Source organism: Chelonoidis abingdonii, chromosome 4, assembly GCF_003597395.2.
Source record: "Chelonoidis abingdonii isolate Lonesome George chromosome 4, CheloAbing_2.0, whole genome shotgun sequence".
In the NCBI taxonomy this organism is placed as follows: domain Eukaryota; kingdom Metazoa; phylum Chordata; order Testudines; family Testudinidae; genus Chelonoidis; species Chelonoidis abingdonii.
Window position 1 is genome coordinate 113,468,481 of NC_133772.1, and position 27,650 is coordinate 113,496,130.

General features: G+C 44.1%; 1 protein-coding gene across 16 annotated transcripts in view; it reads left to right on the forward strand.

Moving 5' to 3' along the window:
* The window catches only part of NRXN3 (neurexin 3), a 1,449,735-nt gene that overhangs the window by 381,007 nt on the left and 1,041,078 nt on the right, over nucleotides 1-27,650 (forward strand). For 13 of the 16 annotated variants that reach the window (XR_012655819.1, XR_012655820.1, XM_075065588.1 and 10 more), the window contains exons 5-7: nucleotides 6,540-6,841; nucleotides 11,944-11,967; nucleotides 13,644-13,805. Coding sequence is in view for 14 of the 16 variants with exons in the window: in XM_075065588.1 (XP_074921689.1) it covers nucleotides 6,540-6,841; nucleotides 11,944-11,967; nucleotides 13,644-13,805 (488 nt within the window). In the remaining 2 variants the exon portion in view is untranslated. The remainder of the gene's footprint in view (nucleotides 1-6,539; nucleotides 6,842-11,943; nucleotides 11,968-13,643; nucleotides 13,806-27,650) is intronic. The other 3 variants (XM_075065590.1, XM_075065593.1, XM_075065599.1) reach the window with 1 other exon arrangement.

Below are 27,650 nucleotides of genomic sequence, written 5' to 3' on the forward strand. Positions count from 1 at the left end.
AGGCCATTAAATGTGTATTCAACGCTTCACAAATTTGTGGCTGTGGGGAAATGACTTAGTCATAATGATTGCATTTGACTCCTGACCTCAGACGCTAGCTATTTGATCAGAATTACCTGCAGGTATATAGATCGTGTGTCTGACTTGATTGTAACACATTTCCTTCCTTCAGATCAGAAGTGACTAGGCAGAGAAGTTACCATAGTAGAGAATGTTATGCTCTTGGTTCTGACTACTTCAGCAGTGCAATCAATGTCAGTCCTCTACAGCTGGGGTGGCTGTCTATTAACATAAACATGGAAATTCCTTGGTTCTTTGTAAGTGTAGGTGTGTGACTTACTCTCAAACATGCTTATGTACACACACAAATGCTCTCACACGCACTAATAGACATTAATTGCTACCTTCCTTGGCATTCCTAGAGAGAGCTCAGATTTTTATGGGTCCATCCTGTGAGCCCCTCTTGCAAGGCTATTAAAGGGTCTAGATTGTATTTCAGACCTCACACTGCAGTGCTATCGCTTGATGACGTTGTGGGTCCATTGATAACATGATGCTGCTGCTTCATTACCCGAGGACACAAACATCACCACATGATTATTTCTCAAGGGTAGTTGTCACAGTAAATACTTTTTTCTCCTTCGAGTGCTGGTCCATATCTGTGTTCCACTCTGGGGTATACATGCAGTCCATGTGTCTGAGACTGGAGAACTCTTGTGAGTAGCATCCTTCGGACTGCACCTGTGCCCCTACTCTCCTCATGCTCGGCACTGAGGGTATAAGGGGTAGGAGGTGGAGCGCTGACCAACCGTCTCTCCAGTGCCTTCTTACTGCCACATGACCTGAGATGGAATCCTCTAATGTATGGAGCTTTTCCTTTCTCTTTTTCCTGTAAATATTCAAAGTTGTATATTATTCTTAGTTTTTTGTTGTTAGTGTTTTGATAGCTACAGATAGTTAGTGAGAGAATCCCCACCCTGGTGCATCGTCCTGGCCTCCTGGTGCAGGACTTAGATTATACTCAGAATACCAGGCTTCAAAAACTGTGTCTTCTGTCCCTGCTCCATTTGGGTCAGCGATAACAAGCAGCACTGCCTCAGAGAAACTCATATTTCCACTCCGTGTAGTATCTGCCATTCTTTTTCCCACAGAACATGGCAGGCGTGAGAACTTTGGCTTTGGAAGCACCTTATGGAGCGTGCAATGAGGGCCCAGTCACAACCAGCTGGGGAGAGCTCCCTGTACATTGATCAGAGTCAGCAAGGAGTTCATCTCCTAGTACTATGCCTGACCCTGGAGTGGAGAGAGGGAGAGAGAAGGACTCTTTGGTTGGGCATCCTCATGAGAGTAAAAGGCACGCTCACAAACACAAAAACAGATCCTCTCGTAGACTTTCTAAGAGGTGAGAGACTTCCTGCCCAAGCCATAAGGGTTTAGGCCATTCAAAGCCACATGAACAAGTTCAAAAGACTCATAGAGCAAAACTCCTTCGGTAACAGCCCCTGTATCAATCTCAACACTGATTGCGGTGCCACCTAAATGAAGCATCAGGACCTGAAGGACAGGGAATATTCAGTACCATAGAAAATCACATTCACTGTCAGTACCATCCTGGCCCTGTAAAGAACCACTGTCTATACCTACTCCAATGGTACAGGTGAAAAGATACAACCTTCAAAGGTGCTGGTGAATTATACCAGTTCGGATGATATCTTCGTCCTTCCAGACCCACAATTTTCCTTGTTATTGGGATTGATCCTCACCAGGGAAAGAGATAAATGCCTGTGGAAATATAGGACTCTGGAAAAAAGTCCATCCTTTGTCTTGACTATTAGCTACAGTTTCCTCTCAAAGGAACCGTCAGCACTGCTGGTGGACCTGGATCCAACCTTTTCATCTTTGGAAGAGTCAGATATTCCTGTGAAACCAAATTCACTTCCACCCAGGGAATTCAGCCCAGACAGGGGATTGAGAATCTCCTAGAATCAGTCTTGGGCGCACACAGGCAATAACAATAGACAAGTGAGTGTTAGATGTCATCCATTCCGGCTATGCCATCAAGTTTCTCTGTCCACCTTCTTCAAAAACCTCTTCCCCTTTTCAGGAATGTCTCTTATGAGAGAATCCTCCTTCAGGAGGTATAGTCTATTCTCCAATGGGGAGCAATACAGCAGGTACTCCCCCAACATTGTGGAAGAAGCTCCTGATCAAAAGATTTCCTTGCCCTGAGAAGAAAGGAGACTGGAGACACATTCTCAACCCGTGTCAGTATTTGTATTCACATGTTGCAATTTTGTATGGTTACATAGGCATCAGTAATTCCATTCCTAGACAAAGGCACATGGTTCACAGCTCTCAATATGAAAGACTTCCACTTTCATGTGGATATTCACCCCCTCACAAATGATTCCTCAGATTTGTGGTGAACTCCCAACACTATTAATACAGGGTTCTCCCATTTTGGGTTAGTTATAGCACCTAGAGTCTTCAGAGAAATGTTCCTAGCTCAGACAAACCAGCTTCACCATCTTTCTGTACTTGGACTACTGGCTTCTGACTGACAGGTTTTGCCTTGATGCCTTAACGTCAACTTCATCGTTGTTTCATCGATGCTTTTAGCATCACTGGAATCTGCATAAATGTGGAGAAGCCTATCCTGACTGCAACACAGTCCATAAATTTATAGGAATGACACCGGGTTAAATCAAGGTGAGGGTCTACCTCCCATCCGACAAATTTCACACCATGGACACTCTGATAGATGAAATTACACACAATTCCCATTAGTGAGTTTGGCTATTCCTTACTCTGCTGAGGTATATGACACCATGTACTTATGTGGTGCGATTCACAAGACCCTTATCTCCTTTACCTACAAGCTTGGGTCAGAACAGTATATGCACTGAGCAAGCACAGCATGAATACCATAGTGACAATTCCCACTGAGGTGAAGACCCCTCTGGCATGGTTGGGAGACCCTTGTTGTGTGTGCATGGGAGTTCTCTTTCACACCTGATGAGACAATAATTACAGACATCTATTTCCCTGATAGGTTGAAGAGCCCACATGGATAATTACATAGCGCAAAACACTTGGACTCCTCGCGAAGAAAGAATGCACATCAATCTTCTGGAACTGAGAGCAGTAGAAGAAGCTTGCAAAGCATTCCTACCATTTATACAATCCCAGCATGTCCTGATAATGTAAAACAACATAAATGCCATTTTTATAGAATAAAGCAGGGAAGGGCACTCTCTGTTCCCTCCCATCCTGGTAATTACTGCCCGTTCTGTGGAAGAGTCAACTAGACAGGGCACAAGTCATCCTCATTGTCCCCAGATGGCCCAACAGATCTGGTTTCCAAACCTCCTACCAGTGTTATCTCATCCATCTATTAGCATTTGGACCTTTCTGGATCTCTTGATCCAGAAAAACAGCAGGGTCAAGCATCCCAACTGCAATGCTCTTCATCTCATGGCTTGGTATTTGGATGGGTGTCAAGCCTAGAATGTTCCTGCTCTGAGGCTGTGCATATCAGTCTTAAAAATAACAGAAAAGTCTCCACCAGAAAATGTCACCTAGCCAAGTGCAAACATTTCTCTTTCTGGGCCCAGCAAAAACATCTGTCTCCAGAGACAGTGGAAATATGTTGGACTGTCTTCTCACCCTTAAGATAAGGCAAGCTTTGAACTGCTAGCTATGGGTTCCATGTCTCACCTGTCAATGAAAGACACCTTCCTCACTGCTGTCACCTTGGCCTGAAGGGTATGTGAACTTGGGGCCTTAGTAAATCATCCAATGTGCACAATATTCCATAAGGATAAAGTCTCACTATGATTACACTTGAAATTCATTCCTAAGATAGTTTTGGAATTTCACATGAACCAGTCCATTCACTTTCCTGTGTTTTTCCTGAAGCCTTGGGCCTCAGGTGAGGAGTGAAGACTTCATTCCTTCAGTGTGTGACGAGCATTGGCAATCTCCCATCAGAGAATGAAACAGATCAGGAAGTCACCTAGACTGTGTGTTGTCGTAGCAGAATGAGTATGAAGACAAGCTGTATCTCTAAGGGCACATCTACACTGCTGTAAAAGACCCGTGGCACCAAGTCTCAGAGCCTGGGTCAGATGACTTGGGTTTGTGGGGATCAGGCTGCCGGCCTTAACATTGTAGTGTAGATTTTGAGGTTTGGGCTGGAGCCCAGGCTCTGAAACCCTGCGTCTCAGTGCCCGGGCTCCAGCCTGAGCCCAAATGTCTACACTACAATTGTTAGCCCCACAGCCCAAGCCCTGTGAGCCTGAGTCAGCTGACCTGGGCCGGCTGTGCTGTGGGTCTTATATTGCAGTGGAGTCATACCCTAAGCAGATTTCTAGCTGTATTCTACCCTATTATCAGTTCCCACAGCTTTCTCCCCTACATGGGGTAAAGGCTCACTCCATAAGGGCACGATCATCCTGACTAATCATCTCTAAATACTACTCATTAAACACCCACAGTGGAATACAGATAGTGACCAGCACTTGAAGAAAGGGAAATTAGTTACTTTATTGTAACTGGAATTCTTCAAGATGTGTGGTTCCTATCTGTATTTCACTACTTGCCCTCCTTCCCCTCTGCTTTGGACCATGACAGGATTTGTGGTAGAGAAGGAAGGGGAGAGACAGTCAGTCCGCCCCATCCTTATACTTTTAGTGTGAAGCATGAGGAGAGCAGGGGTGCAGCCACGGACTCACAGATACTGCTCGTAGGAATTTTCGAGTCTCGGGTGCATGGAGTGCATGCACACCCCACAGTGGAATACAGATAAGACTCACATATCTAGAAGAACTCCAATTACAATACATTAAGTAACTTCCCTTCCCTCAGTCTTTTATTAAGGGGTTCTGGTGAATCTTTCCTTGGACTAAGTGAGACAAAATGAAGCAGAGAAGTGCTACTAACATGTCAGTGTGGCAGTAGGATGGGCTGCTGGCTAATGCAAGAGAAATGGAAGTGACTGCAATTTGATTGTACCAGCCAGTAATTTCACATTCAGCCTTCCATTTGTGGGTGGGATTCAACAAGATGCCCCTGTACTGATAACGTGAGGAGCCACGGAATGTGGATCAGTCCCCTGAATACCCTGTTTACAATGTGCTACTCACTCTCAGCCATTTTGCAAGCTTCACAACCCACATTTTGTATTGCCCCCCTACACGTGAGTCAAGTTGTGTGGCTGACTCTCCAGTCACATCTGAGCATAGTTCTGTGCTGCGCAGGAACATCACTGGATTTGGCTGCGTTACTGATGGATGAAAACCCGCAAGAAATCTTTCAAAAAAAATTGATTCTTAGTTATCAGTCAGTGAAAAAACCCTAATGGCTAAAGAACAGTTTGTCAAAACCAGTTAATTATCCATGTGAAACCACCTAATACAAGCTCACTTCAGCATTTATATTTTTTTTAAAACACAAAACTTCCTCCATATTCAACTCTGCTAGATGATTAAAAGAAGAAGAAAAAGACATTTCTGAGGGACTGCAGGAGACAGGGAATTGGTGGTGTGAAAAAGGCATCCAAGTTGCATGTTGGATTTATATGTTGGCGTGTCCTCTAAGTTTGCTATCCATCCAGGTTTTACTTGGACAGTCCAGTTTTTGGCTTCTGTGTCCAGGTGCCATTTACAGTTGCTGAGTGCCTGGTTTTCAGCTGGAAAGTCCAGTTGAAAAGGGGACCTGTCAGTGTCCAGTCAGATGTACTGACTGGACACCAAAAGTCCAGTTACTATGGGGTGAAGGGACACTCTGGGTCATTAACCTGCTCCAGTTGGGGCTGCCTCCTACATGCAGGCAGGCTCCTTGCCCGTATGCGGCTGCTCCCATCCAAATCCCGGAGCAGAGGGAGCCCAGCTGGGGTGGGAGAAGGTGGAAACGATCCAGTGAGTGATGGGGGGAGGAGGGGAGAAGAGTGAGTGATGTGGATGGGGCCTTTGGGAAAGAGGTGGAGCAGGGGCAGGGCCTTGGGAGGAAAAGGCAGGGCAGGGGTGGGGCTTTGGGGGAAGAGACAGAGCAGGGGGCAGGGCCTTGTGGGTCTGGTTACCAGCAATTAGGAACCTTAGTTTCCTCTCTGCAGGTCAAATGTTGCCTCCAGGCAACAGAGGAAATGAGTTTGCTGGTCATGCCCTCGTGTGCTGTACACACAGGAGATTTTGTGTCATTCCCTCATGCTTCTGATAAAAATGTAAATTCATTTGTAGCACAATTGTAAGTCTTAACACTTACCTTCTTCTGGTCATTATTGTGCTACCTTCGAATGTCTTCCATGGAATCAGTGCTGTCTGCAATGGAAGTGGAGCTAATATATTGATTTTAACAGGGACTGAGGATCCTACTATTGAATCTGTTGGTAGCCACGCTACAACAGAGACAACACAGTCCACAGGAACAACAGAAGAACACTAAGAAAGCCATGAGATTTTTGAGTAGTTTAATAATTATTTTAATTCTGTTCTTAGCAAGGAAAATACTAACCAGCTCTCTCTCTGTTTCTTCTTTTTCAGCGAGAGATGAAAATGTGGCCACCTTCCGTGGCTCCGAGTACCTTTGCTACGACCTGTCCCAGAACCCCATCCAGAGCAGCAGTGATGAGATCACCCTCTCCTTCAAGACATGGCAACGTAACGGGCTCATTCTCCACACGGGCAAGTCAGCTGATTACGTCAACCTGGCTCTGAAAGACGGTGCGGTCTCCTTGGTCATTAATCTGGGGTCCGGGGCCTTCGAGGCCATTGTGGAGCCTGTCAATGGCAAATTCAATGACAACGCTTGGCATGACGTTAAAGTGACGCGCAACCTGCGGCAGGTAATGGTGAAGGAGTGAGAATGCGAAGAAGGCTTCTCCCTAGTGTTATCTGGGCAGACATGGGGGCAGGTGCTGGAGAAATAGGGATTCTTGGTGAAGTACATCAAAGTGTTTTTACCCTCTCAGATGTCTCTCAGTTATCCAATGGACAATGAAATACCAGTAGTCAATGGAATGTAGCACTGTTGTGATATCTCCATTTCCACTTATTAATTTTTGTCTACTTTTTCCCCAGTTTGATTTAATAATAAAACTTGTGATTTGACTTTACTTTCATCTCCCTTTTCCTTTTCTCTTTTTTCTTTCTTTCTTTCTTTTATTATGTCCTTAATTACATTTCAATCTTATCAGTAATATTCTTGTTGCATTTAAATACTGTGGGAACAGAGTGGTTTTTTCCGCAACTGACTTTTTAGTCCCCCACGCTTCGTCTTCTTTATGTTTTGTTAATTGATTTAACTATTGCCATAATGTCATAATTCTAATTCTTAAAGTCCTTGTTTCTTCTTTTACTTTTTTCTTTTCTTTTTGTGTGTGTATCTGCATGCGTGCGTGTGTGCGTGTATGTCTATGTGTGGTTATTTTAACTTTGTAGCTTGGGAGTTAATTGGCTGGAGTCTTTCCGAATCTCCTTGTTTCTCTGTTCTTTTTTATTTTTTTTCTGTTCTGTGATCTATTTTATTGCTTGTGTCTCTGCTGATGAGACTCTTCTGTTGGCTATGAGGACAGGAAAAAATGGAAGGACCAAAAAAGAAAACAAAGAAAAAAACCTGCAAACAAGCCGCTTTGGAATGGCTTTATCTGATTCTTGTCGCTGTAACTTTACCACTCTACCTGTCACTTTTCTAAGTGGACAGCTCTATCAGGTGATGTCTTCGCTAGTCAGCTAGCTTTAAAATATTGAAAGCTCACTTATGAAATATAAATATGTGTATAAATAGATAAGATAAAAATTAAATAACATTGCTCTGAAAGCTGGTGAATAGATCAAGTCACTTAGGTCCATCCATTGCATGACAAATGATGTTTGTATAATGGATATAAACTGTTTAGTGTCTTATTGATTGGTAAACACTGTGTAAACAGCTTGCAAACTGAGATTTTAAATTAGTTTACGTAAACAATGTGATCTGTCCATTTGCTTGTTAATGTGAATGTTTACACAAATCCTCATGGTATTATTCCGATTTACATAACTTTACTGGCTGAGAAAGCAGTCTTTTTGGAACATTTACACTAGCTAGGATAACAGTGTATATGGGATAACAATCCTCTTGCTTCAAGGCATAAACCAGCAAGAGCCTGATGTCAGGAAGAATATTCACCCATTGGTGTGTTACTGCATACTTGCCCCTCATGGGGATTTTACACCTTCTGAAATATCCACTGTTGGAAACAGACTAGAGAGAGTTGTCTAATACATAATGGCAATTGCCATGTTTTTACAGTATCCAAGAAGCTGTGTTTTTACATATTCAACATGTCTGTGTGTAAACTGGATGATTATATTCAGTCAGGCCAAATTCTGTTCTAAATTACATGCGACAGCAGGGTTATCACTGAAGTCAAAATTTGTCTAGTTCTGCTACTTCACATGAAGATATAAATTTAATTTCTTATGCAGTGGATGGGCCTTAACGATCCTGTTTCATTAAAATATTCCCATTGGTCCAGTAGAGGGAGATACAGCAACTGTCTGAGGGCTGTCAGTCTGGAATGGTCTGAATATATCACTTTATTTATTGGTTCCATTTTATTTATTTTTAGATATTTTCAGAATGGATGCTCTCTGAATATCTTTTTCTGGTTTATAGGCCATTTTAGCTAATGGCACTTTTTATTTTTCTGGGAAATCAGTTTTCAACGTCAAAGAGTACGCAGAGCAAAATGCATCCATGCTGCTTGCCAGAGCTGGTTTAGATCTTGAGGAAGTGGTGATAGGGAGGGTTGGCAGTTGGAATTATAAATGGGACTCTCTCTTTTTAAAAAATCCCTTTCTAGCTGATATCTTTTATTTTCTGAGTACACAGATGAATACAAATAACACTAGGTCTTTTTGGCGTGGGTTAGAGCAGTAGCATGTTCTCATCACTAAAAGAAAATAGGTGAGGCAGCACCTGGCATTTTACATTATACTCTGTACATCCTGTTTTGTCTGTTCACAACGTTATTGTTTGGTCCTGAATTCTGAGAGGTTACTGCTTGATTGCCTAGTAGCTGGGATGTTATAGCTGGGCTGTTTCATTCTTTTTCAAACAATCAAGGAGACCAAACTCTTAAAAAAACAAACACACCAACCAACCAAAGCAGAGGTGATTAGAGGCCCAGTCATGCAAGGTGCTGAGTGGACTTAATTTCTATTGACTTCACTGGAAATTGAGGACTCCTAGAATCTGTCTGGACTGCAGAATAAACACAATTCAACAATGGAATGATTTATAATTAATTAATATCTGCCATGAGGGATAGAGAGGTATTATCACATTCAATGTGCAGGGGCCAGAATTAGTTATGGCCGCTATACGCCTTCGTCATACCATGGTCTTGTGCCATAATAAAACAGAGAAGGAGTGCCTTGTGGTAAAAGCATTGGAGTAGGACTTAGGGGATCTGAATTCTAGTCCTGCTTTTGCCCCTGGTTCCCTGGGCATGTCACTTACTTTCTCTTTCCTTCAACGTCCCCGTCTGTAAAAGACAGCAATAATAATGCTTACCCATCACATAGGTGGTTTGTGAGTCTTAATTCATTGATGTGTATGAAGTGATTTAAGATCTTCTGATGGAAGGCGATATAAAGGACGTAGTGTATATTTTTACATACAATATATCGTCTGCTCCCCATCACCTCCAGAGAATATATGTGCATAGAAGATTAGTATAATATCGTTTTTTAGTATAGAGAAGGCAGGTGGAAGAGCCTTTGCTGGTTCTGAACCATGCCCAAATTTACAGCCCTACTAGTGAAAAGGGACGCAAAAGAGTTATTCTGGGCACTTAGATTTTATAAGAAACTCCATTGCCTCCTCATTTGTGACTGAAAATGTTTACATTTGGGGGAAATACATTTGCCAAAATGCAAATAAAGTTATTTTTTTAAAATGAGATTTAGGAAAATCCAATAACATAATCCACATCTTAAATTATGCCATTTTTAACATAATTTTTGGACCACGTTCCTCTAAATTAGATCAGAATTTCCCATATACTGTATGTGGAAGGCTTTGCCCAATACTTCTGATTGGTCGATACATGAGTTGTAGCTAAGCTATGACAGTATTAAGTCCTTTGTTTTCTTTAATCAAGCGATTAACGCAGTAGTTAATCTCTTCAGAGAGAAAGACAGACCGTGAACTCAGAATTTCCCTTGAGCTAATGTCAATGTAAATCTTTTTATTTATCTGCTTTCTATTATAGTTAACACAGATCTCCAGTTTTGTCTTTTGGGAAATGTGTAGCAGGGACAGGATTGTAGCTATCTTTCACCAGCACTTTCAGAACATGGGGGGAAGTGTGGTCTAGTGGGCAGAACAGGATACTGGGAGTGAGAATTTCTGGGTTTTATCTGCAGCTCTGCCACTGAGTCACAGTGTGACCTTGGGCTAGTCTCATTCCCTGTCTCTGCCTGAGTTTCCTCATCTGTAAAATGGAGCTAATAATACTGCTCTGTCACACAGGTTGATATGAGGCTTCTTTGATGAAGGTTTCAAAGTAGTTTGAGATCCTTGGAGAGAAGGCACTAAGTGCAAAGTATTATTATTCATTCTCTAAGGACAAAAAAAATGGAATTGGGACATAATAACATTGTGTCGCGATTCCACACAATTTCCTCCAAGCGCATCAGCCTCCTAAATCAAGCCAATCAATCTCAAAAATGTCCTGGAAGTCAGTAGTGGGAGGCAGGACAGCTCCCATTTTGTGCATTTTTGGATCCGTTTTTGCCTGTTTGGATCAGAATGGAGCACTAGATCCTGGGCCATGAAGTCTCCACTGGCTGCACCTCCGCATTAACAACTAAGGTGGCCACACTGCAGAGATTCCACCACAGGGGCCTTGGGTTCCTCAGTTGTAAACACATGTACAGATAACCTACTTGGCTTCCACATGACTCTAGAGGAAATTTAAAAACAACCCAAGGTTCTGTTAAAGCAACTGGGTTTTACTGATAACTGTGTGATCTGATTTCCCTTTGCTTTATTCCATTACCAGCACTTAGTTGGGTAGTGGAGGCCAAGCTTGCACCTGAGACTTTTGTAGGATGGGGCCATCTAGTAATGGAGACATAGTCTTAGAGACAACAAGAGACATGCTAAATACTGTCAACCTTTTTCCCCTGCCACCTTAAATGTCTGACACAGGCAATTTCTTCATCGGTAAATTTCTCTTGCACCTCGGGTGACACAGGTGAGCTACAGGTGGACATTGGCAATCCAATCACATGTGTTCTATTTGTATTTCCTGAGTCATGAATTCACCTGTTCTAAAGAAATCTTCAAATAAAGGGACTGCAAGGAGAGCCCCAGGGCTTTGGGCTCATCCTCAGCCAACAGCTTCCAGGCAAGGGAGATTGTTCCTTGTTTAGGATAATTCTGCAATGCATGAGGATAGCAGAGCTGAGAGGAGAGGAAGGAAAGAGGGATTGGGGTGGCTGGGAGGAAATACTTTGCTGGGGTCTCTCTTGAAGGGAGTGGGTGGTGTGTGTATCTGTGGGGGAAGGGGTTGTTGGTGGGGAATACACCCTGATGGGCTTTTGAAAAGTAAATATTGCACAATTTTAATTTTAATCCAGTTCTGGGTGAGTGGTGCTAAAATATATATGGGTTGGAGGCAGGGAGAGTAGGCAGTTCCCTTCCTCTTTACAGTCTAGAAGGCATGGTTTCCCATAGAGTCCTGGTCATATTGTCCTCTCTCTCACTCTGTGTGTGTCAGGCGCCCCACGCCTTTTTTTGAAAGACTAACACTAGACCATTCATGCAATGTGTCATTTTTACTAACCAACTAATGTACTAACACCCTAACGACTCATCTTTGCTTTTAGTTATTTTAATTAACAATCGTTCTGTTCACGATTTTTTAATTTCCTTTCTTCCCCCTTTTCCGCAAAGCACTCAGGCATTGGACACGCTATGGTAAACAAACTACATTGTCTGGTAGATATCATTCTTATTGTCTCTTTTTTTGGGTTTGCCGTGTGTTACCTGCCTTTTCCTCCCTTTACTCCCCCTTTTCCCCCCCTCACCTTTATATTTACTTCCTCTTTTGATTTTCTTTTGATTTCACTGTGAACACCTTTTTTTTTTCTCTTTATTTTTTAAAATGTTTTCTTTAAGAAAAAAACAAAACAACAAAAACAAATACAACTGTTCTGGAAATGGGGTTTGGTAATTTCTTGCACTGGTTTCTTCACTTCCCTTTTTGTTTTTCACTCTGGTTTTTTTCTCTCTTTTGCTTTCTGGTTTAGCTTTCTTTCTCTCTTTTTTTGTTTGTTTTGCTTTTGACTCTCCGAAGGTTTTTAGCTCAGAACCATTGCAGGGCCTCTAGTTTGTGTGGTGAAGGCTCTCTTTTTCTCTCATCCTTTTGTTGTCGCAACGGCTGTTGTAGGCAAATTGGCCAGCTGTCCTCTTTCTTCCCACTTCTCCCCATCTCTCTCTCTCTCTCTCTCTCTCTGACTTTTCACCTGCCATGGCCGAAAGGAACTCAGCCAGTTGTTTGTTTCACTACACATTCTGCATGGCATGTCCACGTCTGGTGACTGTCCCTTTCCTATTGGCCTCTATCTTGTTTCCTCCATATCCCCTTCTAACCACTAACAACCTTTAAACAAAATTCACATCACTTTCACTTCCTCCTTTCCCTCCTCCCCCTCCGTTCCCCGCTCACCCTCCATGAGTTTTGGGGTTTGAGTTTTTCTGGGTCTTTTTTGTTTTGTTTTGTTTATGATTATCTTGTTTTCTGTTTGATTTTTCATTTTTGATGATTGCATGCAAGTGTGAAATAGATTTTCTTTCTCTCTCTCTCTCTTTCTCTCTTTATTTACGGGCTCCAAATCTTATTGGCATGGGCCTGTCAAAGTGCGATGTGTGCACGCTTTGCATTTTCTCTCTTTCTCTTCTCTGCTCCTCTCACACTTGCTGGTGTGTGGTTGATTTTATGTTATTAGTTTTTGTTAATTTCTTCCTTTCATATTATTATGTTGGTTATGATTCAGCCAGCGCTTTTAAAATTTAATTTATTCCTTTCTGTTATTTTGTGGTGGTGGGTGGCGGGTGTGTGTCTCCGTAGGTCCATGGCATGCACATCCATAATGTATTGAAAGTGAGATCCTTTCCCTCCATCCCTCCCCGAATGCATGATTGTCAGTGTGCCGTGAGCAAATAAAAAATAAAATAAAATAAAACAAAAATATCAACTTTGACTTCAGCAGTGTTTTTTTATTAACAACTGTAACTAACAATAAACATTAATATAAATACTAATTAATCATAAACTCAGCTAAGATGAACAATCTCTTCTGAGGACAGTTCCATTTTCTAGCCTGATTTAGTGAAGAGCCTCTTGATGGATGGAATGCCTGCTTGGCTTGGGAGCATTAAGGTAACAAAACAGGGGTGAATAGAAGCTGGAGTGCTTCTGTTGTGGGCAAAGTAGACCAGAAAATGGAACTTGGCTGCTATAAAAAAAAACAAACCTTACCAAAACCTTAATAAAAGTGATATAAAACATAGGGAAGGCGACTTGCCCTTCTCAGAACTGTAAGGTCATTGCTGGGAATTTTTTTTTTTTGTCCATTATATCTCTTGAACAGGTGACAATATCTGTGGATGGAATCCTCACTACCACGGGCTACACACAAGAGGATTACACCATGCTGGGTTCAGATGACTTCTTCTATGTAGGAGGGAGCCCAAGTACAGCAGATTTACCTGGGTCACCGGTCAGCAACAACTTCATGGGCTGCCTCAAAGAGGTAATTTTCTTTGACAACTGCTTTTTGGTTTTTGTTCCCCAAAATGTTCTGTTTCCTGCCCTTCGTTACACCCTGAATGTCTCTCACAGGTTCTGAATCATACCCTGACATTGCAGTAGCTCTGTGATTGCATACACAGACAAACATGGCTGTCAGCCAGACACACAACATTAGTGACAGAACCCTGGATCCTGGGTTCTAAAAAACAGGCCTCTGTTGCTTGAGCTACAGAAAGATTTCCAATAGCTATCTGTATCAGTAAGGCAGTTATTTTCTGTAGGTTGTCAGCCACTTGAGAGCAGTGGTAAACACATGTGGACATTGGGATAATATCCAGAAAAATAAGGCAAATGACCTTCCATTGCTAACTAGCATTTTCTGTGGTGAAAAAAGAAAATCACAGTCATCAGAAAATTCAGTGTCCTTGTTAGGTGACTAGACTTTACAGAGGAGTAGGACAAGGAGTAGTAACAAAAAAAGAGTAAAGTGACAGTAATAAGAAATAAAGAACTACAATGTTACAGGTCAAATGGGATGACTGGTGCTTATGTCACGCTACTGGTCATTATTAAAAAGTCAACACTTGCCAACAGTCTTCTACACAGAGGGATCTGAACATGTACAGTTATTTCTCTATGCTTGGAATGGGAATTGCTGCAGTTATTCCAGCAATTCTTATGGTAACTGTTGTTTTGTATTGACTTTTTAATGGAAACCATTGTAAAAGGCCTTCCTGCTGATGGTTTCTTGACCCTGTATATCAATGTGCATATCTCTTTGTTGAAGGCTGCCTGCTAAAAGACATAGATTTTGAACGAACTGCCCTAGACAACTTCTTAGAATGTTCATAGTAAAGATTGCTGGTAAATAGAGTCCCTGTGCTACTGTGCAATGCGAAGTGTTGTGGATGGGTTTCTTTTATGCTTGTTGTAGTATGTCTGGTTTTGTTTTCAGCCAGAGGTGCCATTGAGCCTCCACTGTCTTTGGACATTACTAGTATCAGCAGAGGGCTCAAAGGAGAGGCAGTGGTGGATTTTCTTGCAGAAATCATGGAACTGGCTATGTTAGGTCACATGCTCTTCTGTAATTGCCTAACAACTCTGCCATCTCACAAAAGGGCCACACACAGTATCAGACAGGCTATTCTCAAGAAGTTTTATGTTGTCTTAAGTGTGTTGGGCTCTTGACTTGAATGATGCCTCCTCAATGTGTTGGAACTGCTGTCTGCCTTAACCTTCTCAATCAGTTGAAGGAGATGTGCATTGGTTGTTGGAAACAGGGATCTGGTCTGGATTGAATCTTATACAGAAAATAAAAGTGCCCCTGCTGCATGAGAATGTAACCTGTCTGTGGCAGGCACCACATCTTTGTCTTTACTAGAAAGAGCCTAGGGCCCGATTTTCATAGGTACTGAACACCATACCGTCAACTGAAGTCAATGGGAGTTACCATTGCTTAACACCTCTGAACATCAGGATTGTAACTTACTTGTGGGTCATGTAAATGTAACAGTAATAACAGCAGAAGAGTTCATTTTTGAACTTTCGTTCAGGCAGAGAGGGCAGAGAAAGTAATGACAAGAAAATCCCCAGCAACTTTATTAGTATGTATATAGTTATTTGTGTTCTGATAATGTACACAATCTACTACCAATACACACGCATGAAGACAACACCTGTCTCGTTAAGAAGATGAGCAACCTAAGGGAGATGGAAAAGAAAGAGAAAACAGACAATCAGTATAGAAATGTTTGTAACTCCCATTCTACTAGATAGGGTGACCATATTTTCCAAAGGGAAAACGGGATACCGTGCGGGGCTAGCCCGAGCCATTCAACCAAGTCCAGCCTCCCTGAGCACAGCTGGCCCATTCCCTTCCCCCCTAATCCCCCTCCACACATGGCACTGGCCCAAGCCCTGCCCCTCTCTCCACCTGCAGACGGGGCTGACCGGAACTGCTGGCCCAAGCCCTGCTTCTCCCCTGTGCAGGGTTCTCGTCCAAGCCCATCCTGTTCCACACATGGGGCTGGTATCGCTCCTCGCCTGAGCCCTGCCTGCCCCTCCCCCCCCACAGGGCTGGTGTTGCTGCTCACCTCCCTCACCCCCTGCATGTTCCTTTAGGGGTGCACATCCCACATTTTGGGTTGGCAAGAGTGAACGGGACAAATGTCCACTTTTGCCAAAAAAATCAGGACAGCTGGGGCAGCGCTTAAAAAAGGGACTGTCCTGGACAAAATAGGATGTATAGTCACCCTACTACTAGGCAGCAATAGCAGATATATATGAGCAGCCTGGACCTACAGGTTCGGTTGGTTTTGACTTGTAGTCTGTTTAGTGGCAATTTGGTCTAGTTGTGAACACAGTAATGCCTCTAGCACTCCTGAAGATGTCACCCTAACTCTAAGGGCATTTCAATATCTGCTATGTTCTAAGGAGAACAGGAATCAGTCAGAATATGAACAATAAGAATTTCTATAGTAGGGCATTAGAGGGAAAAATTTATTTGGGAACACATGAGAAAAGGGAGTCCTCTATAAAATAAGCAGCTTTACCAATTGACACCTCTCACATTCCCAGCCAGCCGTGTGCCATCATTGGTCTTACTAGGACATACACACACAACTGGCAGTTCTGAAAGTTTTATAAGCAGTGTTGTTGTAGCCATGTTGGTCCTAGGGTATTAGAGAGACAACGTAGGTGAGGTAATATCTTTTACTGGACCAGCTTCTGTTGGTGAGAGAGACAAGCTTTCAAGCTACGCAGAGCTCTTCAGGTCTGGGAAAGATATTCCAAGCGTCACAGCTAAATACAAGGTGGACTAGTATCAGAGGGGTAGCTGTGTTAGTCTGGATCTGTAAAAAGCAACAAAGAGTCCTGTGGCACTGTGTAGACTAACAGGTGCATTGGAGCATGAGCTTTTGTGAGTGAATACCCACTTCGTCGGATGCATATGGAATAGATAGTTTAGCATAGTTAGCACATATTCTAAGGGACCGTTCAATGTGAAGTGGAGAGGTGTTAATATAGCTTTGAAACTTTACTATGCAGCAGAAAAATTCTAACCCTAACCCACCACCCTTTCCCCATTTCCCCTGTCCCACCCTGCACCCCTTGCCCTGGCCAACCATTAACACTTTTCATTGCACAGGAAACAGGATGGTGGCCATGTGGGGTGCTCAGCATACATAGAAGGGGAAGAAAACTGGCACTAGGACCCAAGAGGTGGTGTCCAGCTGCAGAGGCAAGGAGCTGGATCAGCCACCTTCCCTCCCTCAGCAGAAGAAGTGGCTCTGTCCCTCACCCTCTGCTCCTCCCAGATGCAGCTTACAGGGAGAGGGGCTGAGCGAGCTGGAAACGTGCAGGGGGGTAGGGAAGAGGGAGGTGCAGCGTGGAAATTACAGAGCACCCCTACCCTGCCCCCCTGGCAGGCTGAGCAGAGCAAGCCCTGGGCAGCTCTGGGCTCACAGAAATCAGAGGTGGGGCACTGGCACATGACCCCGCATGACCCCCCACTCCTTGCCTCTGTTTGAGGGGCAATGCTCTGCCTACTTACCCAACTATGCCCATGTGTGCAGTAGACCAGTAACTCTGGTGTTTGTAACTATGCTAAGAAATCTGTTTCACCTTGTATTTAGCTGTGACACTTAGGGTACTTTTTCCAGACCTGAAGAAGAGCTCTGTGTAGCTCGAAAGCTTGTCTCTTTCATGAACAGAAGTTGGTCCAGTAAAAGATATTACCTCACCCACCTTGTCTCTCTACAGTTCTGAATGTTCTACTTTTCTTCAGATCCAATGCTGGTAGATGGGTCTGACAGTAAATTGCAGTTAATGGATAAAGAGCAGTCTGAAATAATTGCGGGACTCCAGACCAGATGACACAGCAAGCTGAGTGCATCCTAGAAACACACAATCTAACACAGACAGGCTATCTGATGTTCAGGTTTTCTGAGCTCTGCATAAAGCAAAATCTAGTTCCTAAGTTTTCCTTCCAGAGGCAGTGACCTTCTAATGTGCTAGGGGGTGCTTGACCCCCCCGGCTGTACCCCAGGCCCCACCCCCACTCCACCCCTTCCCCCAAGCCACTCCACTCTGCCTCTTCCTGCCCCTGCTCCATCCCCACCCCCCTCTTCATGCTCCGTTCTGCCCCCTCTCCCGAGTGTGCCCCCCCTCGCTCCTTCTTGCCAGAACCTCCTGCATGCTGCAAAACAGCTGATCCACGGCGGGTGGCAAGCACTGGCATGGGGGAGGAGCTGATGAGGGGGCTCCCAGTGGGTGCTCAGCACACACCATTTTTTCCCAGTGGGTGCTCAGCACCCATGGAGTCAGCGCCTATGTGATTCTCTGAACCTAAATAACATTGGGTACCACCAAAGTGCTGATGCGGGGGAGTTTGAGAGTTAAGGAACAGGGACATGCTGGTCAGGCCGCAGCAGGCAGTCCACTTCGCCTCCCCACAGGAGTTGGAAGGGTGCTCTTTGTTTGAGGAGTGGATTGTTCTCTTGCAATATACCAGGCAATACTTCCATGGACTAGAAAAGTGGATCAAAGTCAAGCACAAGGCAGTTTTTGATGTGGAGCCCTTCACAAGCTGTTTTCTCTTCTTTCCCTTGCCAAGGGAGAGAGCACTGACTGAAGGGCCAGCAGAATCACTGTGAGGGGCTGCAGAGAAGAAAGAACTCTTCTTGCTCTGTACTTCTCCCCTGCATTGCTGAAAGGGAGGAGCAACAGGCTACAAAAAAGCAAATGTTTCCCCATTCAGAGAACATTGTGGCTGGGGCAGAGTGCTCCTTTCTCTGGATAAGTACCTGCAATGCAGAACCTCTCTGAGGAGCAAGATATTCCCAGAGATGCAGGGGGCTATACCGCGCTAGTTAGTGAATAGTAAACACCATCCAGCCCCAGCACCCCTCAGCCCAGCCAGGTTTCATGCTAATCCAGGGGTAGGCAACCTGTGGCACAGGTGCCGAAGGCGGTACGCAAGCTGATTTTCAGTGGCACTCACATTGCCCGGGTCCAGGGGGGCTCTGGATTTTTATTTAATTTCAAATGAAGCTTCTTAAATATTTTAAAAACTTTATTTACTTTACATACAACAATAGTTTAGTTCTATATTATAGATTTATAAAAGAGACCTTCTAAAAATGTTAAAATGTATTACTGGCATGTGAAACCTTAAATTAGAGTAAATAAATGAAGACTCGGCACACCACTTCTGAAAGGTTGCCGACCCCTGCGCTAATCCCTTGTAGGTGTTGTAGCTGAGGTCTGCCTCCCACTCTCCCTGTGCCCTCCCATGGGCACCCTATTGAGAGGTTGAATCTCCCAAGGAAACAAGACAACTTAAATGGGAAGTGGGGGTGAGACATTCTGCACATTCTCTTAATCTCTAGGGCCTCAGCTAGGTTGCTTCTGCCATATACTGTATTTGTGGTTAGAGCATCTCATCCTCACTTCTGGTCAGATAGCAGATCATGGAGACCATACGCTGTGTGGGGGTAGAGTGCCTCACTCTCCCTACCCGTGGCTGGGAAGGGCTTTCACATGGAGCGGTGACTGGTGGTGAGATGGAGAAAGTGCCAGCAATTTGGGCAGTAATAGCAGGGCTGGACTTGAATATGGCTTCTGTGACCCCAGCCCCAGGTGGGTTGAAAACAGAGAGAGTCTCTGCTGAGGAAGCCAGGCTGGGATGTCCATGATTAGTGGAGTTAACATGGCCTTTTCCTTGATTTGGTTGAGACAGAGCATTTCCCATACTCACCATAGTGTCTATGCTCCTCGCACCCCCTCCTCTACTGGCTGCTGTGGCTCTTACTGGAGGAGTCCCATCAGGTTGTCAGCAATATCTTTTAAATCATAAACCTAAGTCCTGAACTTACGTTTTTATTTTTCTGTTCAGTTTCACTAGAACTTAAAGACACCCAAATGTCTACTAAACTATTGTTACTGACTTCTATAGCCTACCTATCACTGCAGTGGAGCAACTGATACTGGAATGAGGGAGCAGGAGTGCAAAAGAAAAAACTACTTCAACTGAAAATAAAAGCAAATATGCAAACGAAGTGTGCATATGTATCAAATATGTAAATTGAGGTACTGAATTATTTGCATAAAATCAAGTTTTCTGGATTTTCAGCCTTAACAGATATGAGTGAGTCTTTGAGTGGTGTTATCAGAGGGAGAAAGTAGTGACGTAACAGGTCAGTTCAAGGGGGATGTTCCAGACATAAGGAGTTTTGTGGAAGAATGTGCAGAGGCAGATGTGGGAGAACTGGACAAAACAGAGCTTACTGGCAGAATGGAGGGTGCAGTGGGGGTTATGTAATAAGAGGTGATAAATAGACAAGTAGGGAGAGGAAGAACTGTGAAGGGCCCTGAAGTTGAGGACAAGAAGCTTGAACTTTATACGGTGAAAAAAGGGAAGCCATTGGTGGCATTCAAAGAGGATGGTGATATGATTAGAGGAAGGAAGGGCAAGGAAGATGATGAAAACAGCCATGTTTTGAACAGATTGGAAAGGCATGAGGTGGACATCAGGAAGGCTGGAGGAGGAGAGTGCAATAATCAAAATGGGAGATGAAGAGAGCGTGGGTGAGAATTTTAGCCATGATGGCACAAAAGAAAGGTTGGATTTTAAATGTTCATATTCTAACCTCCTGTAACCAGGGAAGGGAGAAGAGGGAGCGACTCCGTGAATTCCATTAGGGATCCTTCATGCAGATCTAATTTACTTGGGGGGTAACGGGTGCATATATACTACAGAAACAGATGGAGTAGAAAACCCTAAGACAGGATAGCTGGTTGACAATGGAAAACACAATTTCATGAACTCCTCAACTTTGTTTCTATCAAAATTCTATCAAAAAGCTGAATTTTGGAAAATTTTGATTAGTTGTAACACATTTATAGCAACAGTCACATTTGGATATGGGTAGGATGTTGTCTGGTAAGAGATAAATATTTTGCAGAGACAAAAATACTTCCAGGTTGCACAAGTCATACCTCTTCTGGGTGTGATGGGATGTATCTGTGGAATATGGCTGAGAAAGACTCAAAGGAACTCAGCACATCTCTCTCTCTGTTATATAGCCACTAAGAGCCAGAATTTTAAGAGACTGTGCATGTGCTTAGTTTTTGGGCTCATAGCCACGATGCTGCATGCAAGTCAGGTCTTTTTGCAGGCACAGGGCCATTTGTGTTAATGAAGGCATGGTTTCTGTTTGAGTTGGACTTTTCTGGGCAGAGTATGGACTGAGGAGGAAGAAAAATAAAAGGCTTGGGGACATAGATAGAAAGAGAAGGCCTGTGGACATAGGTGTAAAGAAAAGTTTGGGGGTGGGGAGAGGGACAGAAGCAGAAGGCCTAGGGACTGAAGAAGTCAGCCTGAGGATGAAGAGGACAAAGGGAGAATGTTGCTAGGATCATGAGATACTATCCACAGAAAGCCAGATAGTTGGAAAGCATGTGGGAGCAGCAGTTTAACAGCACTCCAAGAATCCATAAGGAGAGATGAGATAGAATTCCTTAGGTGGTGAAATTTCATCTATGCTCTGCGGAGGTGCTTAGGACATGAACAGCATTAATTGCACATAAATATTGGTCTGACACCGCTGCTCTCTCTGCTCTGTTGCATCTGGACTGGTCTGTTTATTTTTGTAATTGATTTTAAATGTAAGTGAGTTTAATGTTCAAAAAAGAAAGTGAGGGGCTAACTGTACTGGACAGAGGCAGGCGTAGCATGGGCAGAAGCTGTGTATGAGTCCTCACCCTAGAGACATGACTTTTTCTTAATTTGTCACATCCCTTGCTATTGCTGTCCAGAACAGGCACATAGCCCTGATGCTTCTAAGCTTTGAGATGCAGCTCTTCCTGTTATTCTGAGTCCTGGGACCTACACAACGCTCTGCTGATGCATCTCAATCTTGACGTGCAGCACGGTTTGCTATTCCAGTTCTCAGCCACTCTTGATGGTTCTACTGATGCACCTTATGACTGTATGCATTGTGTCTTCTTGTGTGTTTGTACAGCACCCAGCACAATGAGGCTTCAATCCTGATTGGGACTTCTGGATACTATGGCTATAGGAATAGTTAGTATTAATAATAAATTGACCTGTAGAACATGATAAGGCAGAAATCTGTGAACTGTTTGGGCAAGAGAAGGTGTGGAGATAATTAGTAAGGAGAACTGAAAGGATTTCCAGAAGGGGTGGCCATGAAGGAGAAGGTGGTGGTGGTTGTGGTGGAAAGAAGGGGCCGGACATAGTTGTTAAGAGTTGTTATTCATGGAGGGAGAAGAGAGGGGCTGAGGTGAGCTTTGTTACTGGCATCTAAGGAGATGAAGCCTGTGAGGGGAGAAGCATCACATGCTAAAATAATTCCATTCTAAGGTTTTTTTGGTGAGATATAGAAAAGAAAATGATGTGTCTGAGGCCCCATAAGTGACTCAGAGGTGGGGCCAGCATTAGAACTCAGACATTTCTGGCTCCTAGTCACACTACCCATCTGTGTATCTGTCTGATCTTGTTCCTCTTTATTATCCTTCCTGCTGGGCTGCTTTTCTTTACTCTCCCCACTTCCCAAGCTCTAGCAAATTGGCTTTTCCTGGAATGGGACCATCCAGGTGAAAGTATCCTTTCAGGAAATGCCAACTGAAAATGTCTGAGCCAGTCTGACATAAGTATCTCTGAGGATTTTGGAGAATGTTTGTGGAGCATCTGTGAAATTCCCTTCTCTGTTCTGGTGCTCCATAACAGAGCAGATGGCAGTACTTCTTTTGCATCCAAAGTCTGAGGGCGCTGAGTGGGACACATGGCAACCCTTTATCCAGGAGCACCTGCATTTAAAGCCTAATGAATAATAATTACTTAGCTCATCCATAGGGCTCTTCATCTGTAGGGCTCAAAGCCTGGGATTTTCAAAGAAGCCTAAGACTATTAGGCTTCTTTGAAAAATACCAACCAAAGTGTGTATTACAAAAGACGATGAGCATCACTTGCCTCAGTTTCACCATCTGTAAGATGGGGATTAGTGGTGATATGACTTGGTAAGGTCACACAAGAGATCAGTGGTGGAGCAAGGAATAGAATACAGGTCTCCTGACTCCTGCTCCAGGTCCCTGCGCACTGGGACTTACTGCTTCCCCACAGGCAGGGCCTGTACCATTAATAACGTGGAAGATGACTATGCAGTGCTTCAGCGGCTTGTCTTCCTTTGGATGATGGTAGCTGTTTCTGAAAGTCCCTATAGCTTTTTTCAACAGGGGAATTTCCTTCTCCACTTGCAGCTGCCCAGCATTTCCTTGCTTTACCCGTGACATCTCTGCCTCATTCCTGCCATCTTGAGAGAGTGAAAGACAGACATCAGAAAGCATAGGTGCAGGAATTAAGGGTGTGGGGGGTGCTGCAGCACCCCCAAGCTCCAGGCCCTGCGCCCAGCTCTGCTGCCTCCCTGTTCCTGGGGTCTCAGCTGGCCCCATGCCAGGGGTCCTGGCTGCTGCCCTGTTCCCAGAGTCTGCTGACACCCCACGCCCGGGGCCTTGCTTCTGGCCTCAGCTAGGCGGAGGAAGGTGGACAGGGGTAGGGGGCTGGGTAAGGGGGCTGGCTCTCAGCACCCCCCCTATTAAAAATGTTCCAGCGCCACTGTCAGAAAGTGTCACACTGTGCGTGTGTGGATTACATCCACCATGCATTTTAACTGACCAGAGGAGGCACTATTGACTGGTGGGAAATGCCCTCTTCTCTCCTCTTTTGGGGATAAGTGAGCTTCCCTGCTTGGTAAACCATCTCCTCTGCTGGCGCAGCTGAGTGAGAGAGCAGGAAATCAAAGATAGATTCTCCGTTCTCTTTGGTCTCCACAAGTCTGAGCTGTCCCATACTTCAGCATATACATCTTTCCCTTCCTCCAGCAAGGATTAATTTCAGTGGCCCGTTCAAAATTGCTTTTTAACAACCCCCCCATACACAAATTCATCCTCAACAACTTGATCTGTCTGTGCTCTCCTCCTTGCTCCAGTCACTCTTCTAGCACCACCTGCCTCTTTGTCGCTCCCTACAGTACAGCACCCAAATTGCCTTTGGAAAAAGATCAGAACTGATTTATTTTTTACTGAATAACCAATATTTTTACTGAAGTTCTTTTTTATTTTAATTTTTCCAACAAAAAATTTAACCCAACTGAGAAATTTCTGCAGAAAGTTTTAGTTTTGATTGAAAAGCAGTTTTTCATTTTTTTAACAGTCCTGTACAAAGCTTTAGATTCTTCTTTGAGTGATGTCCATATGGGTGCTGCCCATAGTGATGTCCCTATAGGTGTGGCAGCGCCCCCTCACTTGGGAGCAGAGATGTTCATCAGCAGTGCCTGTCAGAGCACACATGTGCACCTCGACCCTCTCACGCTGCAAATGGGACGTATGTATAGTGCTGTGCAGTCCGACCACCCGCAGTTCCTTCTCTACCACCTTTTGTCTGGGACAGAATCTGACTTCTCCTATTCCTTCAGTAGTTAGCACTTTACCTGTTAGCTGTAGTGTAGTTAATATGTTATTCTTCTCCATTTCTTCTATTCTAAAAACAAAACAAACCCTAGTTTTTTTTGTTTTTACTTTACCATTACAGTTATTGCATTGCTTAGGTTTCATTTTCCCTGCTTTTCACTCTTCCTAACTGGGAAGCTTTTTTCCCTCATGTTATGCCTGGATCCCCCAAGTTTAAGAGGTGCATCTCTTGCTGGGCCACCTTCCCGGTAACGGATGGCCACCCACAGTATATTCGCCGTATGGGAGAGGGACATGTCCCACAAAAGTGTTCCACTGCCATGGCCTGACAGCCAGAGCCAGAAAAGATGGGGGCATTCACTTAAAACTTCTCACAGAGAAATCACTGTGACCTGCATCAGACCCAGGCCCAGCTCTTCCCCTGTGAGGCTCTCTCAGTCTGCCAAGTCATCTGCCGATTCTCATTCCCCTTGTCCCTCGAAGAGATAGTCGTCCCTTTCTTGCTCAGATGAGAAGAAATGGGTTCCATCCTCACACTTTGAGGCACATCCCACCAGAACACCATCCCCTGTGAGGTCATTTGTCTCAGCAGCATCTGACAGGGGATATAGCTCCAGGGTCTGTCCAAGTCCCAGAATGAAGAAATGCTCTAAAGACTGTAACCGGGCAGACCTTCAGCCCTCGGCACTCTCTCTCTCAGCTCTGGAGATTGAGACAAGCTGATTGCAGGAGTTACAATACCAGCAAAACCGATGGCACTGAGCAAGCTCTTGGCACCATCAAAACCATTAGCACTGGCCAAGTCTCTGGCCCCGTGTACTGACACTTTTGAGGAATATATCCCTCCTTTGGGGACCGAGTTGTATGTTGGCACTGATGATGCTTTTCCCCACTCCACAAGACTTTTGATACCCTGAACACCTGCTGGTATCAGACACTGCTGAGTCACCTCTCCTTTGATGTGACCTCCCCGCACTTGTAACCTCCTCTCCAGACTCACAACACTGCTCCCTTTCTCCCCTGAGGATGGCACTTCCCTTTCCCAGTGACAAGGAGGAAGAAAAGGAGGAGGAGGGCTCCATTGCTCCCTTGTCTGCCAGACAAAGCCCACCTACTCATCCTCACTATGCACAATGTACATCTGATCCACAATCTTGGTATGGACCACCATGGATGCCACCACATGTTCCACTCCCTCCACACTGGCCATATTTGGACTCTTGGGCCATGTACAGGGCACAATCTGAGAAACTGCCCAGGGAGCAAAGCCAGAGACCAATATTAGTTTCTTGCCCTCTGGAGGCTGAACCCCCACCGATACTGACTGAGGTGGAACAACATGAGGAGAAAGCTCCAGCAGCAATACATTTTTTCCTCCTCATCCATGATGAGGTTATCATGCTTCCACTCACTAAATCTGCCAATGACTCCAGACATTTTCAAGATTTATTCTGTAGGATTGCATACTCTTTGCAGATTCCTATGAAGGAAGTCAAGGACCAGCAGCATAAGCTGCTTGATATCCTCCAGATATCCTCTTCCTCCAAGATCATACTACTGATCAATGAGTGCTCTGGCAGACCCCGGCATCCATCCTCCAACTTGAAAACATGCTGACAAAAAATATGTTCCGGCAAAAGATGCAGAATTTCTATTCTCACACCCTCCCCCAAATTCTCTAGTGGCCAATGCACTGCAAGAGAAAGGGTGTCAATACCAATCCTGTTCTAGCCATCCATATAGAGGTTGGAAATGCCTAGACTTATTTGGATGCAAGTCATACTCATCAGTCACACTCCATCTTCAAGAAGTGTGTCCCTATGGGTGCTCCATTGCTCTCCTCCTCTCTGCTTCAGAGAGAAGGAACTGGGGGGCAGTGAACCACACAGTGTTATACATACATCCCACTCACAGCATGAGAGGGGGAGGTGCACGTGTGTGGTCTGACAGGCATTGGTGATGAAGATCTCCAATTCCAGGTGCAGGGGGCTCTGCTGCACCTACAGGAGAGCACCCACAAGGACATACATCTTGAAGAACCTCAGTTACTGCACAGGGCAAGTAACTTTCTCATCTGGAAACATTGGTTCTAATCTCAGCTCTGCAAAGGAACAGCACTGTGACCCTAGGCAAGTCACTTAACTTGCCCCTGCCACAGTTTCTCCATTTATAAATTGCTTTCAGATATCAAGATATAAAGTGCCATAATAATATTAAGGACCAGATGTTTAAAAAGGTATTTTGGTGTCTAAAGATGCAGATAGGAACCTACTTAGATTTTCAAATTGCCTCTCCTGGGAGTTAGGTGCCTAATCTGCTGAGACCCTTTTGAAAGTCCCATTAGGCATCTTTAGGTATCTGAATACCTTTGTACAAGCTGGACCTAAGTGTTATTACGAAGGCTTGCATATGCAAGGATGAATATGGTATAAATGCATAGAGAGATACTTTATGTATCTAGTTGGGTCTGAATGAGTTTCTGAAACAAGAACGTGGGTGGTGACAGTAACACATACCATATAAATGACAGAGGTTTGAAATGTAGTCTAGTTAGCATCCTACTGTTCTCCTCTATGAACAAATCTGGCAATAGCGAGCATTCTTCTTTCACTCCTACGGTCATCCTGAACCATCCTGTGAGCTTCTTGTCTGCTCTAGCCACACTCCTTGAATTGCTGAAAATGTCTTGTATCCGCTTGATTAGTTTCTTGGGTTTGCCATACAGTGTCAAGACTTGAAATAACCCTTTCTGCCAAATGCTGTCAAAAGCCTGTTTGAGGTCTATAAAACTGTTCTAAGAGATTCAGTTGTGTTCTGTGCACTTCTCTGATATCTGTATTTGTTCAGCTTGGGACTGGAAGCAGTAATGACTGTAGCACTGAAAGATGAAACAAGAGGAGTTATGTTATGTGGGAAAACAGTGAATAACCTTAGATTGCTAGACAATATTGACCTCATAGCATTGACCAAAGAAGATTTACAGACAATAACTGACAAGGTAGACCAGGAAAGCAGCAAATTCAAACCGAAGATCAGTGTGAAAGCAAAAAATATGGAAAATGGAAGGCAAGAGGGAGAGGTAAAGATAAAAGCTGGAGACAAATAACTAGAAGAAGTGGAAAAATGTGCGTATCTTGGAAGAATAGTATTGAGAAACGGGAATTGGGAGGATGACATTAAAAGAAGAATTAGCATAGCTGCTGTTGCTTTTGGAAAACTCTGCAAGATCTGGAAAGCTAAAGACATTTCAATATAAACAAAAATCAGCATATGAGACAATTGTCATGCAGATGCTACTGTACAGGTCTGAATGCTCAAGTACAAGGAAAGCTGACAAATGGAAGATATGGGACTG